Below are 19,424 nucleotides of genomic sequence, written 5' to 3'. Positions count from 1 at the left end.
CGCGAATTTTAAATGGCTTCATTGTCAACAATCGGAAGAGAAAATTCTAAATAACCAAAGGACCCCGGGACAGTATGAGCAAAAAATGTAAAAGGTAAGGTTTATCATGCAGTACGAATTAGTAAGGCATCAGTTATTTATATATAAACGGTTTATTTACACTAATAGACAACGAGAGACGTTGATCTGTTGCAATTCATGAGCAGGTGCTCGTGGATATGTTTACAGCTGATTTTCTGATGTAAACAGTCGACAGTCCATTTACATAGGCAGTAGACATGTGACAGTTTGTTCCAGTTGATATTCAGACGTTCTATTAGTATTCCTTTGTGTAATCAATTTCGAATTGGCAGATTTATCAAACTCGTCTCACGATACTTACGAATTATAATGATTTTGTTTGCACGTATTCGAAATTTTAACTATATTCCCTAGGCTATATTTTCCATTCTTAACTTTACCATGTAAGTTTATTCGTGGTCTTATAAAATATACAATGTTTTACACGACTGACTGTATTTACAAGTAAAAATGTCGTTATATCTAGAAATTAGTAGACATCTTGATGAAGTACCAGAAAAACAGCCGGACATCATTACCACCAGGCAAAATGAATATATAATACATTAGAAATTACTGTACAGTACCGCACGTCCACAATTTAATATCATTTCAGTGTTAAAATAATCAGTAACAAGCCTAACTTGTATTACCATCCTGGTGCTACAATAACCTTTCTAGCTTATATATGCAATTTGCATGATTTTAAGCTGACCAAATTGACAATTTGTAAATCTGATTCAGTTGGTTTCAGCAAGTTGTTATTTAAAATTGTTGACATTGTCAATAAAAATGCAAATAAATCTAAAGGTACAGGTTATTTCTCCTATATTTGACAATATAATTAAATAAGGCAAACTACAAACATACCAAAACTGTCTGTAAAATCCTTTCTTGATCATGAGCAAACCCCCCGTCCCCATCATTCTCTTCTTCCTACCACCATGATTCTCCTGGGGAACTGCTTTTCACCCTGGTTCCCAGATATATAAAATATGATAGATTGTGTTGGATATATCGATTGGACTAAGGAGAAAGGACAACAAAAATAAATCCCTATGTTTCTAACTGCTAATTAATATATGACCAGATTTAATCAAAAATCTCCGGTCCATCCGATGGGACTTAAAAAACTCCTGTGGTTATTTGTTAAAGAGAAGGGGTGATAATGCAGGTCCGGATGTTAGGTTTAGGCTATAATTATTATGAAAATTCAATTGATTGACTCTTTGAGGTCCATCCTTGTACGCCTTTAAGTTTAATTAATCCATGATCAACACAAGGCATCCTGACCCAGATAGAATGTTGCCAATGAGGCAACGTTTGCCCAAAAGCACATGGTTTGGCTAGTATTATATATTATGTTGGACCTACATGTCAGCTTTTTGGTAATTGGGTCATTGGTGGGAAAAAATATTGTTAGCCAGCACTGGGTTACTGTCCAAACATTTCGGTACTCTTAGACAGATTTAGACTGAAATAGTACATCATCAACTGATCGTCTACAGCAATTTTTACGACGGGTGTGTTGCCTCAGCCAGAGAGGAGTTTATATAGGTAATTAACCTGTTATAAGGAAAATTTAAACGGATAAATAATCAGCTACATGTTATCTTCAAATTCTTTTTTTTTTATAATATACACAAAACTTTTAAACTTTTTGAGTTACATAAAAAAAATTGCATTTTTATCCCTCTCCCATCTAATTGAAAGTTGGCAGGGGATAAACAAGTGGGTTCCTTCAGTCCTTCCGGACTCACTTTCTGCACGTCATGCATGTACAATATATTTTGTAAGAATGATAGGATTTTGATGAAACTTGCTTAGTAGACTTGTTACTAATTATGTTGGTTACTTTCTCAGAAACCTGATGACTGAATACAAATACATGTAATGATTCTAAAAACTAATCTTATGTTTCATGTACTGATATTTCCCACTTTAATTTCATGTAATACAATATTTGCATGGGTGGGGAGTAGTAGCGAAAGGATTCATTGCAATTTATTGACATTGTTTATTTTGTCTGAATTCTCGATTCATAATGTCCGAATTTCAATTAGATTTGTTTCTGTATATTAGAATAAACTCAGGTTTCTGCAAAAGGCGAAAGCTGTACAGACCATAGTCACAATACATTTGATTGGCTGACAGCTTTTACTCAAAACCAATCACAACATACACCTGTAACATGAATATGACAATATCATGTTATCATGAATGACAGACCATTTAAATTGTCTAGCTGATCCATCGGCTTGTTTAAAACCAACGGTTTGGAAGCATTTCAGCTTTCCGTCGGTTGGAGAGAAAAAAGACCAAACACTATTATTAATTCAAAACTTAATAATTAATAGAATCAAATATAATTAAATTGTGGGATACTTGAATCGTTGCACCCCTAGCGGTCTTGACGACTATGTCCTTGTTAACTCTTTCAGTACCATTGCCGAATATATAGTGAACATAAAAATGTGCTCCATTTACCCCGTTGTCAAATATATACTATATAATAGTCAACATGATTTCAAGCTTCCTCTTCCCCATTGTTAACTACAGGCTGCGCTGACGTTATTTAAGTGTTCATTGGATGAAAACAGCACACAACTAAGTGTTCATTGGATGAAAACAGCACACAACACATACAATTATACAATGCAATGACATGTACATGTATATAAAGGTGTTCAAGACTATTGAAACAAACATTTTGGTTGATAAATTTGTGTTTATTTCGTTCAGGTTACATTTTTTTCCGTTGAAGTCATAGGTTAAATTTTTTCTAGATTGTTTATGTAAATTAAACAATATGGTGGCTTGCTACATTTTCGTTTAAGTGTCCAATGTGACATCTAGATCTTATTCAGTTAAATATTTCTCAATAATGTACAAGATAACACTAACTTTTGTGTTTCTATATGAAAAAAGGCTTGTCCGGTACCAAACTAAATTGTTGTAGGACAATTAAATGAAAGTAAGTAACAAATATTGTCTTAATTTTGTTTATTTGTGGTATATATATATTCTGAAATCAACATTCACAAGATTTCACCTTATTCTTATGATAAAAAAAGAAACGAATTCATGGCAAAATGTACAATGGAAGTGACTTGTTCATAATGAAAATAGTTTAATTCGGAAATCTCTGCAGATGATTGATAACTAAACCAGGGCTTTCGAAAATAGTCAAGCGGCCTCATTGGTGTGTTTTAATTAAATACACAAATTGGAAATAAAACGAATATGAATAAAATTGTACAAGGAAATTGCAAGTGAATTTGAAGGACTAAGGTGGTGACATGCTAATACTATCGGGCCCTTTAAATATATTTATTGCTAGATTCAGCAAATATATATAGTATTTCAGATATTTATGTACTATTATTGCATTACAACAATTATGTTCTTGTTTTGGTCAGTTTATTTCTATTCTTATAAGACTTGTTTAGTTTCTTTAAATCAGATAGGCAGTCAGTAGCCCCCCACCCCCCCCTTTTTTTTTTTTTTTTTTTTTTTTTTTTTTGAGATCTGAGGCCTTATAGAAATATATTTTTATCATGTTACTTGGACAAAGCACCAATAAATATCAGTAATTTAGTTGTCATTGCAATGTTATCATTTTACTAATGACATACAGATATTGAAAAACATCATTAACATTAAACTTAATTGAAAGTTTTCAAGTGGGACAAGTACAGAAAAAAGTTAATGTCAACCCTGGTACGGAATCCGAAGAACACAAAGTATGGAAAGACTTAACATATACAGTTATTATTGTCATATAATATCTCTGATAGATTTAAATATAACTATCCTTTTTAACTTTCAAATTCATTTATTGCTTGAAAATTGAGTAAAAATGTTGTTTGTTTGTGGTGCACACAAATTTCCTGCCTAATAGACGAAAATTCTTTAAAGTAACTATCCATCTCCCTTTTTGCCTTATTGGCATGTATAGATATGAAAAGTTTCACCAATGTTATTCTGGATCAATTCTTCGGTTAGATTGAACACAAAAGATGGGTCAGTTTAGATGGGAATGTTCAGTCCATTGATGTACGTCTGTGGCAGTCTATAAATCAATTTATCAGTTTTTATTTGTGGTTCAAAAGCTAAACGGAACTTCAAAAGAGAAGAATTGAAAGAGAAAATTGAAGCTTTTACAATAGAATCACTGACTTGGAAAAGCTTCAGTTGTATGACCTAGTCTATTATAGGCTCTAACTGGCATACAGATGTACCCCATCGGTACGTAGAGCTCATCATAAAATGACAACTTACATGTTAACATTAGATCCTGTACATTTTGTGGAATGTTTTAGAGTTGGTAAATTTAACACTTTCGTCTTGTTAATGAAAGCATTCAAATGCATAAATACATGCAGTTTTAATGATTCTGATCATAATCATCTATCCACTTTAATATACGATGTCATCCCCTAGTAGCTGCCTACAATAAATATACCAATAAATATCGCAACTCTTTAGATAATCATGATCAGAATCATTTGGCCTATATATATACTGTGTGCATCCAAAAACAAAATTCAACATCGTTTAAATTTTAACTAGATTTGTATAAAACTGTACCTGGTAATAATCTGACTTTAATGCTAATTATATAAACACAGAAAAAAAGTTCTTCCAATCAATGATTCAGGCATATATGATTGTATTATGTAGGACAATATATATATATTGAAACAGTATTTTAACATTGGATTGTCCTGTAATAACTGATTAAATTCTTATTATAAAGCTGTCCAGGGATCCCCTGACTTTGATATATAGAGGTTCGCCTCTGGGCATGTAGCATATAATAATACATGTTTTATAGGTATAAATAAGATTTAAAATGGACATGGGCATTTCTGTCTTTATATCCATGTCAATGTACAGTTCATTTGTGGGTTATTATATATAGAAAATATATATTTAACTGATATAATATTTTTGGTTAATTCTTATTTGAACAATTGAGTTGATGAATACCCCATAAATGACAATTACAATGACAAGATTTTATTCTCATAAACATATAAAGTGTAGAGAATTATGCACATACAAAATTGGTACAGGACATATGCTATAATGCACAAGAGATTATATTAAATAGTGTTGAGTCGTATACTTATTTGCTTAATTAATTTCACAAGTGATTTCAATTCATGATCATCATCTACAAAATTAAAAAGGGTATTAATTAAACTTGAATGTTCTGGGTCTTTCATAGTAGTATCTAGATATATATTTTTTCCTGTTTTATGATATTTGTTGATCACTACAATTAAATAAATAATAAACTCGTCTCCTATTCCATTCATGTTGCAGAGACTACAGACTCTATTTTCTCTTGGGATGTTATCAGAAGGCTCCCTGCAATCTAGATCTAGTAAGGAATAAATTGGCTTGGCCATGATCAAACTGTTGTCTGGGTTCCATAGGAAATTAATATCTTCTTAGAAACCTGACCCAATATACTTGTATGAGGTCCATTTATGATTAAAAGTCCCTAGGAATTACATAATGTACCATTACTCCTACAATCACTACATGTGGTCAGACTGGTACCCACATCTACAGTACTGCATGACATCTGCGCAGATGTCAGATTACTATTGTAATATCAGTGTGTATATATATATATATATATGGTGAGTGTTTGTAGCTGGGAAGATGATATGGTGCAAATTAAATTATATTTCTGTTAAAAACATTGATATCAAATATATGCTAGATTTGATCAAGATCAAAACACGGGATTTCCAACAAGAAAATGATCGCAGACATGTTCTCGTTCTGACGAACGCTTTTGTACCTTTACCTACGATTTCTCTTTGTTTTCTCTTCGCTTCCCTTCTTTAACCAATCTTTAAAATAACGTTTTCTTTCACATACGATGAAAATAAACGGTTTTAAAAGAATTTGAATTTTTCGATTTTGTATCAATAGACCTCCGTGAATCGTGTATCTCGTACCTTGTATCGTGTAAACTGTACTGTGAATCGTGTATCTCGTACCTTGTATCGTGTAAACTGTACTGTGAATCGTGTATCTCGTACCTTGTATCGTGTAAACTGTACTGTGAATCGTGTATCTCGTACCTTGTATCGTGTAAACTGTACTGTGAATCGTGTATCTCGTACCTTGTATCGTGTAAACTGTACTGTGAATCGTGTATCTCGTACCTTGTATCGTGTAAACTGTACTGTGAATCATGTATCTCGCACCTTGTATCGTGTTTACTGAACAGTTAATCGTGTATCTCGTACCTTGTATCGTGATTACTGTTCTGTGAATCGTGTATCCCGTACCTTGTATCGTGTTTACTGAACAGTTAATCGTGTATCTCGTACCTTGTATCGTGATTACTGTTCTGTGAATCGTGTATCCCGTACCTTGTATCGTGTTTACTGAACAGTTAATCGTGTATCTCGTACCTTGTATCGTGATTACTGTTCTGTGAATCGTGTATCCCGTACCTTGTATCGTGTTTACTGTACTGTGAATCGTGTATCCCGTACCTTGTATCGTGTTTACTGTACTGTGAATTGTGTATCTCGTACCCTGTATCGTGTTTACTGAACAGTGAATCGTGTATCTCGTACCTTGTGTCGTGTTTACTGTACTGTGAATTGTGTATCTCGTACCTTGTATCGTGTTTAATGAACAGTGAATCGTGTATCTCGTATCTTGTATCGTGTTTACTGTACTGTGAATTATGTATCTCGTACCGTGTTTACTGTATTGTGAATCCTGTTCCATGTATCGTGTATCCCGTATTGTATCATGTATCCAGTAACATTTATCGTCTTTCCCGTATCGTGTATTCCATAGCGTGTATACCGTATCTGGTACCTTGTATCGTGTTTACTGTACCCTGTATCTAGTACCTTGTATCGTGTTTACTGAACCGTGAATCGTGTATCTCGTACCTTGTATCGTGATCGTGTTTGTCATACTGTGTATCGTGTTTACTGAACCGTATATCGTGTATCCCGTACAACGTATCGTGAATCCTGTAACGTGTATTGTGTATACTGTACCATGTTTCTCGTACCAAGTACCGTGTATCTCGTATCGTGTATCATGTATCTAGTACCATGTATCATGCATACCGTGCCGTGTATCTCGTACCAAGTACCTTGTATCTCGTACCAAGTATTGTGTGTAACGTTCCGTGTTTCGTGTTTGCTGTACCGTATATAGTGTAGCCCACACCATGTATAGTGTTTACTGTATCGTATGTCGTGTATCCCGTAAAAATATCGTGAATCCTGTACCGTGTATCGTGTATACCATACCGTTATCTTCGGGTTTTTTTGTTTCTTTTTGTTTTTGTTTTCTTTTTATGATTTGACCTTGAAACGTTGCAAATATCTTCATAGGAGCATTTTCTTCTATAGATGATCAAAATAAACAGATTTTAAAAGAATTTGAAATTTTTGATTTTTTGTCATTTGACCTCGGTGACCTTGAACGAAGGTCAAGGTCAATGAAAAGTAAAAGAATTTGTAGGCATTCGTACATGCTATCACTGTGCCAAATATCATATCTCTGTATGAAAAGATATTGGAACAGAAGGTAATTAAGTGCATTTTTGGGACAAATTTGAATTTTGGCGGGAAAACGAACATTTTTCAAAGTGCCATTTCTACGTCATTTTTTAACCACAACCATAAAACTTGCACCGTTCGTCTTCATTAATCATGCACTTTGCAATGCAATAAAAAAAATTAACTCATTTTGAATTTTTGACCTTGATTTGACCTCGCGCTTAGACCTTGACCTTGACATATTTTCTGATAACATATCGCAGAGAAAAGTGAGCCCCGCCAATGAACTACAAGATGCATTGATTTTTTAAGGAAAAAAACGAACGGACAAAGAACCTGATTCAAAAGAATTTTTTTTTTTATTTAATTTTTTTGATTATTTGACCTTGAATGAAGTTCAAGGTCATTGAAAAATAACTTCTTTTGTAGCCACTGTTACGTTCTATGGTTGTGCCAAATATCAGGTCTGTATGTGTTTAAATGAAGGAGGCATTTTTGCTCGATTTTTGAATTTTGGCGGGGAAAACTTTGAAATTTTCAAAGTGTCATATCTCCATCATTTGTTATCCGATTATCAAAAAATTACATATTCCGTTTCAGTGCATCAAACTCTTTCGTTCGAGGTGAAAAAAGTTCTAAGATTGAGAATTTTTTTTTCAACATTTTCTTTATCCCATAGCGAGGTCATGGCCTTGACATATTCTCTGATAAGATGGCATGGAGAAAATTTAGCTCTGTAAATTATCTATCTGGTACACTGAATGTGAACGCAATAGAACGATCCGTTATGAAGTTAGGGTCGTTCAAAAAACGTCCAAAAAAGTTCTATTTATAGATCTGTGACCTTGACCTTTGAACCTATGAACAGGAAATCGTTAAGAGATCATCACCTTGATGTTCTCTATCATGTTCTAAAATATGAACGTTCTATCTGTTTTTGTTTTTGCGAGAGATTGTTCACAAAAAAAGTGTTAAGAATAATAATAAGAAGAAGAAGAAGAAGAAAAAACATAACAATAACAATAGTGATTTCCATCCGAAATGGAAATCCCTAATAACTTTAAAAAATTTATAATTCTGGGCAGTTAAACTAATCTAGCTTGATATCCTGGATAGAATATATATGTACTACTACATATATTACATATATATATGTTATTAACAAAAGTAGACGAGTGTACATCTAGTTAAATAAACCAGGTCGTATAGCTATATATAGGTCACTGTAAAGATAAAGGCAAGATTTAATTTCAAATTCTAAACTGTCATGATCTTAAAGGGACATCACGGTAAAAACCTTGTAATTTTCATTGAATGTACGTGTTTTGTTCCTTTCCAGTTATGTTTCTGTGCTGTCCAAAAGTTCACAGTCGATCCCTATGTCCAGCTTGACCACTTGATTTAGTTGGGAATCCCCCTCTAAATTTAGCGCGGAAATTATTTTTAAATCATCACGTGACTGTTTTGAAATCGAGGCAACACAAACACACGATAGTTTACAAGGCGAAATATTCCATCTGGGTTAGTTGGATTACAATATTATACAGTGGTTTAAATGTTAAATAACACGTTCTGTATATATTCCGGCACATATATTTATGTGTAAATAAGTGTAAACACCGTACATATAGTATAGTGACAGTAGCGATGTACTGGTACAGACTGTATAAATATTACTGAGTTTATGTAACTATTACAGAGTTTGTGTAACTATTACCGAGTTTGTGTAAATATTACCGAGATTGTCATGACCTACTATCCAGCAATCAAGCAGAATACGAGCAGCGTACGTATTACTGCTGTTTTCATGTTTGAACTGTATTGTACTGCATCCCAAGTTTAATTCTAGGATTGTGTTTGACCCATTTTCCTATTATTCTCTTCATTGCGGAAGCTGTTATCGTTTTCAACCGCAGTCGATTCACATTGGAAGCCATTTTTGTTTTCAGGTGTTTTAGTGTGCTGTGCGCATGCGTGTTAATGTATATGTCACAAAATTTGCATATTCAGACTATTGATCAACGAATTGTGATAACCTTTTTATAATTAATAATTGATGTTTTTTATATACATATATCATCAAATTCGAATGGTTATTGTTCATAAGGATATTTTTTTTAATAGATATACCCAATAATATGAAAAAATACAAAATAAAAATTGGTTTACCGTGATGTCCCTTTAATACTTTTATGCAATTGTTCGTTAATTAGTTAATATACATTAATAATATTTAGGTTAACTTTCCACATTCATTCTTCTGAATATTAATATGGTACATAAAAAAAAATACAGCTAACAATCTTTATTATTAGTGTTGGTAATGATAAATTTATATATATATCCTTTATTCAGTAACAAAGACCTCCAGTCCTTATGAATAGTAAAGTATACATGTATAATTCATATCATATAAATATACAAGTTATAATTACCATATAAACATCAAATGATCAAATCATGAAATTGAAAGAAGTGTTGATAATGATCCACTGTTGGTCATGCTATATTTTGTAAGCATTTTCTAAATATATTATAACATGTATTCTGATTTGAATAATTAATCCACACAAATAATAAAATATTTATGAATTGTTTTACTATGCAAATTGAATATAATGTGTAAATTACATTAAAAGCAGTAACAATGCTAAGTCATGTTAATACAGGCTATTTCTCTTTATAACTGAACAAAAAATATGTCAACAATTAACCTCTATCCACAAAGTAACTGGAGGGCACCTGTTAATTACAGGTAAACAGTCCCAGGTAATCCCAGCATCAGGTGTTGTACCAGCCTGGGGGGATAAATATGGCCATTACCACTTGGGCTTGGCTGTGTCTGTCACCTATGACAATAGATAGGTTGTGTAAACAGTGATTGGGTGCCCTCAGATTCCTGGCTTGGTGTACAGCCCAGTTAAACTACCTGCTGGTTCATTTAGGAAGTGTTTGTTGGGATAAGGGCAGCAGGTCCCTGCTTTTCTAGACCACCTGCGTGTGTTAATAGAGAATCAAAGGTCATGTGTTTTTTTTCTCGGAGGATAATTCAGTGGTGTTGACATGATTTGATAAATGAGGAATACTTGTGATTTAAAAAAAATTCTCATTTGATATAAAGCTCAGAGGCAGTTGATGGGATTTCAAATATTGTGTGAAACTGTGAATCCATTGCATGCTTGTTCCACAACCAGCAAAATACAGTGATAATTTGGGATTTAACACACACTCAACCATTACCAAAGTGAAGCTAGGTAACTTGATACCAGATGGTAGATAACAAGAAATAATGAAGGTGAAGACTGTGGTACCCTTCCTAAGATATAAACCAATCCAGCTTTATAACCACACAACCGACAGTGATCCATCAGATATCAGGTAGCTATATACAGGCTCTGTATTAACTGTGTAGTAATATAATGTAACTCTGACTTTGAAAATAATGTAATTGTCCTTTTTGAGACATAGAAGAAAACGGCTTAATGTTTAAAAAAAAATATAACAGTATCGGTATAATATAATGATAACATGTATGAAAATGGCAAGATATCAACTTTCCAGGATAGTTCCAAACTGTTTAGTCAAAGCATGATTAAAGAATGTATGATCATGGAGTATGTACTTTACATGTGCACATGATGTTCTGCAATTTTAGTGGTTTTGATTGACCATATGAAGATACATGTATTTTATACAATATATAGAGATTACATATATAGCATGTATTATATACTACATCACAGCTCTGTATATTTATTTGGATAATTGATAGACAAATATGCAGTTTTACTTTACATGTACATGTGCACATGATGTTCTGCAATTTTAAGTGGTTTTGATTTACCATATGAAGATACATGTATTTTATACAATATATATAGAGAATTACATATATAACATGTACTACACTACATCACAGCTCTGTATATTTATTTGGATAATTGATAGACAAATATGCAGTTTAATTGAGCCCATTGTCAGAGGAACTGGTACAACAACCATGCCAATATAACTAGAAATCTGTGTTGTTTTTGGGATTAGTTACCAGGTTCTGGCCTGTTTAGTCTACTTCAATCTGTATGCACACATGTAGGCTTTAAACCTTTTGATTTATATGCTCATGCCAGTAGAGTAGGAAACAGGGACTTCCCTCAAGTCCAAATCCATTGTATGGTTTGTATTCTGCCTGCAGTCAGAGCAAAACGGTCTGAATTCATTTGGTTTCCATGATCACAGGCTTTTGTATACAGATTTTATCAGTGAGAAACATCTCCAGGGTAGAAACAGCTTTATAACTGATCAAATACCAACATGTAATTGATAGTTGATACCTGGAGGTATCGGCTTCACAGATAAAAGGCATTCCTTCTAATCACAATATCAGTGTTATATAATTCCAGGGTCATTTTATTGTTAAGCTGTTCAGAGATAATAACAAAAAAGACCATAGGTAGTAATTAACAGCTACTAAAATTTATTTCATTTTTGAAGTTATATTACATTAAAACTCCTCATTTTTTTTTAAATTTAATTATTTTTCATTGAATTCTGATCATGATGATAAAGAAAAAACTTTTTTAATATATAACTGTAAGCAAAATATTTGCAAAAGAGTACATATCATTTATCATAAATATTTTGCTTATGTACACAATTTGCAGTCTGGCACCTTGAATTACATATGCAGTATGAACTCACTTTCCATCAATACAAATGTTTTAATCATAACAGTGGACAGTGTAGTCTGTATGTTATATATTCTGACTCCTGTTCAGAAATGTGTACAGATTATCAATCAAATGATCTCAGAAAACTTGGTTGAGATGTTGTTTTCCAAACAATATAATCTTACACTTACCCATGGTATAGAGTTTCACTGTGTTTCTCTTACCAATTTATGCTACTGTTCATTTGTAAAGAAAGATAAGGATGAATCTACAAAGTATCAGTTGCTATACATGTGATAATGACATACCTAATTCTCAAATTTTGTTTATTTCAGTGCGGCAAGTAAACTTTCGTCCGATGGCCTTGCCGCCATTGAAGAAGATGATGTCTTCATAGAAAAGGGGTCCACTAAGGACTGGAAGAAAATGAAACTGTTTTCGTCAAAGCGGAAATCATCGTTGTTTATTCCTGGGCTAAGCTTTCGTAAGAATAAAAAGTTATTTCGTTATAAGGGGAGAGAACTTGCAAATATTGGGCCTCTATCTGAAGACAGTCTGTTGGTAAGGCCATGTGATGGTGACAATGTAAGTATCAAGAGCAGTGTGTCAAGTTTGGAAGAACAGCTGTCGGACCAGCGTACAGACAGTGTGGATAGTGGAATAGACTGTCTTCATCCAGCTTTTATGTCCGGAGCAAACCCTTCCTGTGGAAAAAGAACGGCTGCTTCCCCTCTTTCGTCAACAGCATCTCTTCCGTCGCAATCAACATCAAAGCTGTTAAGTGATCTGCCATCAAATCCCAAGATGCAGAAACGCTTTTCTGAAAGCAGCATTTATAGTCGTTCCCATAGCAAAACAGGTCAAAGTTCAAAAGGTAAAGGTCGGGCTCCTATAGCATCACCTGAGGATGATTCCCTGTTAGATAATCCTGATTCAGATTCCGACTGTGACCTTCAATCTCCTCCTCGAAAGCCTGTTTCTGTGAAGAACAGTCCTAGTGCTCATAATAGTTCTGCCTCTTCCTTCCATACGCTTAGTGACTGTTCTTCTTGTGAATCTGATACAGACAGTTATACAGACAGTGATTCAAACTCTTCCTGTAGTTCTGATGGACAGAGTTGTCGCTTTGACAGGTCGACAGAATCAGACAGCGACTCCGACTCCGATACTAGCCAATGCTCAGCATATTATGTTCCCCCCAAGTGCTATTTGGATTCCTCATTGTCCAAAAATGTATCACCAGCGGTCCGCCCAGGGCACATCCAAGTCAGCGGAGGATCCAAGTTACCTTCTAATTCTGTACATACAAATTGTGTAAATACAAGCAAGAACGCTGCCAAACAAGAAAAACATCGAAAAGCTCGGATAGAAAAGGCACCACTTTCCTTCTTTCGCAAACGAAAAGACAAGAAGTCCTCCAAAGATAGCAAAAAAGCAGACAAGTCTTTGAGCAAAAGTGAAACTAGTGAAAAGTTATTCAACTTTCGTAGGACAGCGACAAAATTATTTGACAGTAGTCATCATACAGAGGACAGAACTTGCAGTAGAAGTAAATCATGTGATAAGTTGTTCAACAGTAGTTGTAACTTCAATACTAGTCAAATAGGTGATATGTCTGTAGATAGGCGATCGTTGAACAGTAGCAGTCGGTCATTGAACAGTAGCAGTCGGTCGTTGAACAATAGCAGTCGGTCGTTGAACAATAGCAGTCGGTCGTTGAACAATAGCAGTCGGTCGTTGAACAATAGCAGTCGGTCGTTGAACAATAGTAGTCGGTCGTTGAACAATAGCAGTCGGTCGTTGAACAGTAGTAGTCGATCTCTCAACAGTGCAAAACGACCTGTGAATAGTACTAGTCAAGATGTCAACAGCAGAAGAAATAGTAGAAGCCAGTTAATAAAAGATGGCAGAAATGTGAAAAGCAGTGGAAATAGTGTTGTGATGGAAAACCCTCATGTTCTGGTCAACCCTAGTCCGCAGTACATGTCCAGTCAAGCTGATCATAGTATCATGGTAACACCAGTCAGAGAATCTTGTTCCATGTCCAATCTGACAGCCGGCAGTCGCAGTGCATTCAGTCGATGTAACACAACAGGTTCCCTGCCGAGACAACGTATATCATATGTTGATGGGGAGAGTTCTCGATTCACCTCAGAGGAACCAATATACCATGAGATTGATGACCTAGCTGTGAGAAATGGTGCTTCCGACCATTATGTCAATATCAGAGCAACAAATAACACTAACATGTCCAGTTTTGGATACGTTCAAATGTCTGCAGTGAAAAACATGCAACCAGTGACTGCGGATCTTGGTCGGACAATGAGGCGCAGTGATGATAGACCTCAGAATGAATATTGTGAAATGGTAGGTGATGGACCTTTAGCTCAGAATGAATATAGTGAAATGTATGTAATGGACAATTCTATTAATGTTTGTGATCAAAATAGTCAGCTTCCCCTAAACAATTGTGATAAAGATGCTTCTGCATGCTTAGAGACTTCACCTAATATACCATTAGACACATCAAAAAGTATAGTAGATGTGCGACGTGCCATGAGAAAGACTGCATTCTGGGTAGAAAATGCCACATATGATAGTACGTGTGGGTCGGAGGATGGATCACCTTCGTCGCTCCTGAAAGACAAGAAATCCGTGAGTGAAATGGACCTGTGTAATCAAATCATAGATATTTACTTCGGTGAAGACAGCGATTCCTCATTGTCGTCGTCATGCCTAGAGACCTCCCTTGACCAAGATTCTTCCCTGTCCTTTGGAACTGATGAAAATGCCTCGCCTGACGAATTTCCCACGGTACTGACGAGCCCCCAGACAATCGAGACCAATGTTGATGACTACTCCGTGGCAACCTTTGTGTCAGAACCCTATCAGACATCTGAGGCGAGGATGAGAAAGATCAGAAATGGTAGGTGGTATATAACAAAATTGTATTAAAATATATTATCAGGCTTAACATTTTTGTAAATGTATATTTTCTCTGATTTATTTAAATACATACATTTACAAAAATAGAAAAATGGATGATGATTTCATACAGGAAACATTTCCTGACTGATAAAAGTGATTTATTACTTCATTTTTGACAAAGAAAGAGAAAAAAAATCCCAGTGTAATGAATAGTTGATTTTTTAAGTGCCTTCATAACGAAAATTCAATTAATAGATTTAATGAGTTTTTATTGACCACTCAGAACTATTCTTTCTATTTACTGCAGTGGAATCTGTTTCTGTTCGGATAGAAAATAAGTTAGGGTATAAAAGATTTATATGTGGTTTGTTTTGTTTGTACAGCTGACAATGAGCCCCGCGTGCAGTTAGATCAGACCGTGAGGAAGGCAGACACACAGAACAAAAAGCCTGAAAAACTGCCAGTAGAAAAACCTGTATTGAAAGAGAAATTTCAAAATGTCAACACACCAAAGGTACGTATCAGAAAAAGTTTGTACCCTAAAATCGCCTACGAGTTGTGTGAAACTGTCATAGTCCAATAAATCTACCAGGTACCAGTACTGTTGCATTGGAATCGTAAAAAGGAAAACGATTTGAGATTAAAATTGCCTGACAATGTGTAACCTAACATTTAAAGCAAATGGGTTTTTTAATAAAAAAAAAAGAATTTGTATTTTTGTGGCAAACTTAAGATTAACTTTGCTTTTTAAATTTTAATTCTTGGGTAAAAGTAACCAGAGATCATTTTGTAAGACAGGTTTTTGAAAAAAAAAAACTAACTTAGTGTTATAAATACATTGTATCTGTCCCCCAGAAGTGGTCAAGTCTTATCCTTCATGATTATTACATTGAATTAAACATGTTGTGATGGTATATTATATAAGATGTTTTCTTTTTTCAGAAGTCAGAAAAGAAGAAGACTACCAGGACTCCGAGTGTTTCCCGGGTGTTCAGTAATAGTCGGCCTCCATCATTACTTGTAAGTCGGAATAACTCTTATAAATCAGTATATATATGAGGACATTATTACTAAGTATAATTGTAATAAAATTTTCAGCATTATAACTGATATCATTTAAACACTGATATTGATCCTTAAAACACATTAAAACAGAAGTTTTACTGTATAAGTTGTTTACCACCTACCGTATTTGACCTTATAAAGGTTCCCCTATGTTTTTTCAAAGAACAAACCTTTGACAGAGTGTCAAAATGGTGATATAAAGTAATAATCTATGTGAAAATGTTTTGCTACTTTTTGTGTTCAATTTTCTGTAGCAAAAATAGTCACTGGACAGAAGTCTTTACCACATTGTCTTAACATATACAATTTCATGGGAATATTTCACTGATATTTAAGCTAAATAAATGATCATGAATAGGTATCTTCATCCGGAACATTTTTATAACCAAATATTTTACCGTTTCTGCAGCCTTGGGTGTTCTGCTATAAGGTATAGTCTGTTTCATAAGGTTTAATAAGGGCCAATTTACCCATGCCCTGTGCCCTTATTAGGACAAATACAGTATAGTGTGTAAGGGAGGTGGTAATTATTGATTATAATTTTCTCAATGTCTCCACTTGGTATATCAAACCCAAAACCTGTGGCTTACTAGCTATATAGTCTATATGCTAATCAACCGATGGAGCTAAAGAGAAATTCTCTTTCCAAGCATTATATTGTGGCTATTAGAACCAGAGTTACCTTATAAAGATACAACTGTGTTGTACAATAGTGTAAGTTATATGAAATAGTTTAATACAAGTTTTTATCTAGATCAGAAATCATTAACCCTATAATTCTGATTTCAGTCGGAACAGGAGGTTGACACCATAACAAAGCTACACACGATCTGTAATAGCCAGAGGAAAGTGAGCTACCTAGATATCTCTAAGGCGGAGATGGTCATCAAACATTACCCTCGTAAGTACAATGACAGTGTCTGGTTAAACGTGAAATGGAGGAATCCAGCCTCATCCTGGCCCCAGTTTCATAAATATTCCTTTACTTAAGATGTTCCATGATAGGAAAGCATTAATACAGAATTTAAGGAAAGCTCTTTTTTTTTTATTTTTTCCCTTGACTAACTAATGCTTTTCGCTATATGGAACATTCTAATTAAAGTTGATAAAATGAATAGAATTTCCATAAGTTAAAGAATATTGATAAATCCATTTCCTGGTCAAATGTTTTTTAATAATCTTTCTTGCCCCTTGATTTTATAAAAAAAAGCTGTATAATACCTTTTTTTCTATTTAGTACTTTAATAATTTGTATGTAGTTTGAGGATGCTTGTCCGACTTTAGGGCAGGGTGAAATGGAAATCTCACATTGGCAAACTTCAGAATCTGCTCCTTTGGATGAGGGATGTCCCTGTTGTACCATCACACATGTCAATCATGAGAGCTAAACACAGTACAGCAGGGAACTCACCTGATAGGAAAAATCTGCACTTAGTTACGTAGTAGATAACCTGCGGGCTATGTACTTAAAGTTATAAAATCATTATTTTGGCTCGTGAAACTATTCATAGCAATATCTATTATAACCATCGTGAGTGTTAGTAAATAGTTTGTTTTTCTTTTACAGCTCCCAAGCATGCATCTCGCATTAGTTGGTGTGATCAGCTGGCTAACGACGACCTGAACCATCACACACCCACAACCTCTCCTGCCCGGAGATCCATTCTTCACCAGGTAAAAATAATTACACTTTTATGCATAACTATTTATCTCCAGTCACAGGGTTAACATTTTCAGAATTAGACAATAAGAAAAAATTCTGATTTTCAAAATTATACTCATTTTGTATCTTTATACAACTGTACATGCAAAATGTTTTATGACCTTTGAATTGATTTGTTTATTGTTCTTAAAATTTCAAATGTTGAAATCAGAGTATCAGCCAGCCCCTTTTATAAATTGAAAGAAGATACTTTTTGGCTTTAATTTTCTGTAAGTATTACAGACTTGTTGATTGGTAGATTTTCAGAAACACAGACTCACTCTATAAATAACCAACATGATTTGTTGTATCGGTTTGAATACGATTTCTGATAAGACATTGTAAATTCATAAAAAATTGTTTATTTTCCAGCGTCCACAGAGCTTCATTTTTCCATATGTCGAAGATGAGCCATCCCCAATCGTGATCACACGTCTCAGACGAATCAAGTCATCATCAAGGAGGAAGGAATGGCCATGGTAACAACTATCACATCAGGAGGCGAAGGTCATATACCCATGAATGCAACTCGTATCTACAGTTTTTCCATTAAAGTGAAGGATGAACGAACACCTGTGGATTTGATAAGCTGAATACACAAGAACTGAGTTACTGGTTTTTAAGAACTCCTTGACTTACTTTGTGATTTCGTCATTTTTGAAGGAGTCATTCTTTGTATCAGCCAGTCTCTATTCACCTTGACCTTTAACCTTCTCGGTCTAGTTTGATTCAGTGAGGGTTCAGATGACGTTACATCATCACGTTGGTGTAATTACGTTTTGTTTTCCATTTGTTAACATGCGTCACGAATCTCAGTGCTGTATTGTTATCTATATTTATTGAAATAATGGGATCACGAAATATTGTCCCATGTTTGTTGACATAAAACTTTAAAAAAAAAAATGTTATTCATGTTACTGCCAGTTTACTGGTACTGTTGTAGGGAATGCAGGTAATAAATAGTGACAGTCGGCCGTCGGTTTACTGGTAATGTTTTAGGGTATGAAGGGAATAAAAAGTGATAGTTGGGCCGTCGGTTTACTGGTACTGTTGTAGGGAGGGAAGGGAATAAATAGTGACAGTCGGGCCGTCGGTTTACTGGTAATGTTTTAGGGTATGAAGGGAATAAAAAGTGATAGTTGGGCCGTCGGTTTACTGGTACTGTTGTAGGGAGGGAAGGGAATAAATAGTGACAGTCGGGCCGTCTGTTTACTGGTAATGTTTTAGGGAGTTGGGGTAATAAATAGTGATAGTTGGGCCGTCGGTTTACTGGTACTGTTGTAGGGAGTGAAGGGAATAAATAGTGACAGTCGGGCCGTAAGTTTACTGGTACTGTTGTAGGGAGGGAAGGGAATAAATAGTGACAGTTGGGCCGTCAGTTTACTGGTACTGTTGTAGGGAGTGAAGGGAATAAATAGTGACAGTTGGGCCGTCAGTTTACTGGTA

General features: G+C 34.6%; 1 protein-coding gene across 2 annotated transcripts; it reads left to right on the top strand.

Annotated features, from left to right (window-relative positions):
- LOC117343848 (dentin sialophosphoprotein-like) lies at positions 1-18,869 on the top strand. Of its 2 annotated transcripts, none has more exons than XM_033906384.1 (7): positions 1-94; positions 12,619-15,209; positions 15,595-15,725; positions 16,154-16,231; positions 17,066-17,177; positions 17,844-17,950; positions 18,351-18,869. In XM_033906384.1, exons 1-7 carry the CDS (start codon positions 75-77, stop codon positions 18,459-18,461), a joined length of 3,150 nt encoding a protein of 1,049 aa, XP_033762275.1. In that variant the 5' UTR covers positions 1-74; the 3' UTR covers positions 18,462-18,869. The 2 variants fall into 2 exon arrangements, with proteins under 2 accessions (XP_033762275.1, XP_033762274.1); XM_033906383.1 differs by lacking the exon at positions 1-94 and adding an exon at positions 10,556-10,994.
- The last annotated feature ends 555 nt before the right edge of the window (positions 18,870-19,424 follow it).

The sequence above is a fragment of the Pecten maximus genome, chromosome 15 (assembly GCF_902652985.1).
Source record: "Pecten maximus chromosome 15, xPecMax1.1, whole genome shotgun sequence".
Lineage (NCBI taxonomy): Eukaryota > Metazoa > Mollusca > Bivalvia > Pectinida > Pectinidae > Pecten > Pecten maximus.
Note: the sequence above shows the minus strand (reverse complement) of the source record. Positions and strands in the feature narration are given on the sequence as shown.

What these genes read in the sequence shown, in the direction of transcription:
- LOC117343848 (XM_033906383.1), top strand. Translation starts at nt 10,906, where the DNA reads ATGAAGGTGAAGACTGTGGTACCCTTCCTAAGATATAAACCAATCCAG. An exon ending in AGTGATCCATCAGATATCAG is followed by an intron (nt 10,995 to 12,618) that starts GTAGCTATATAC and finishes TGTTTATTTCAG; the next exon opens with TGCGGCAAGTAAACTTTCGT. An exon ending in GGTCATCAAACATTACCCTC is followed by an intron (nt 17,178 to 17,843) that starts GTAAGTACAATG and finishes TTTCTTTTACAG; the next exon opens with CTCCCAAGCATGCATCTCGC.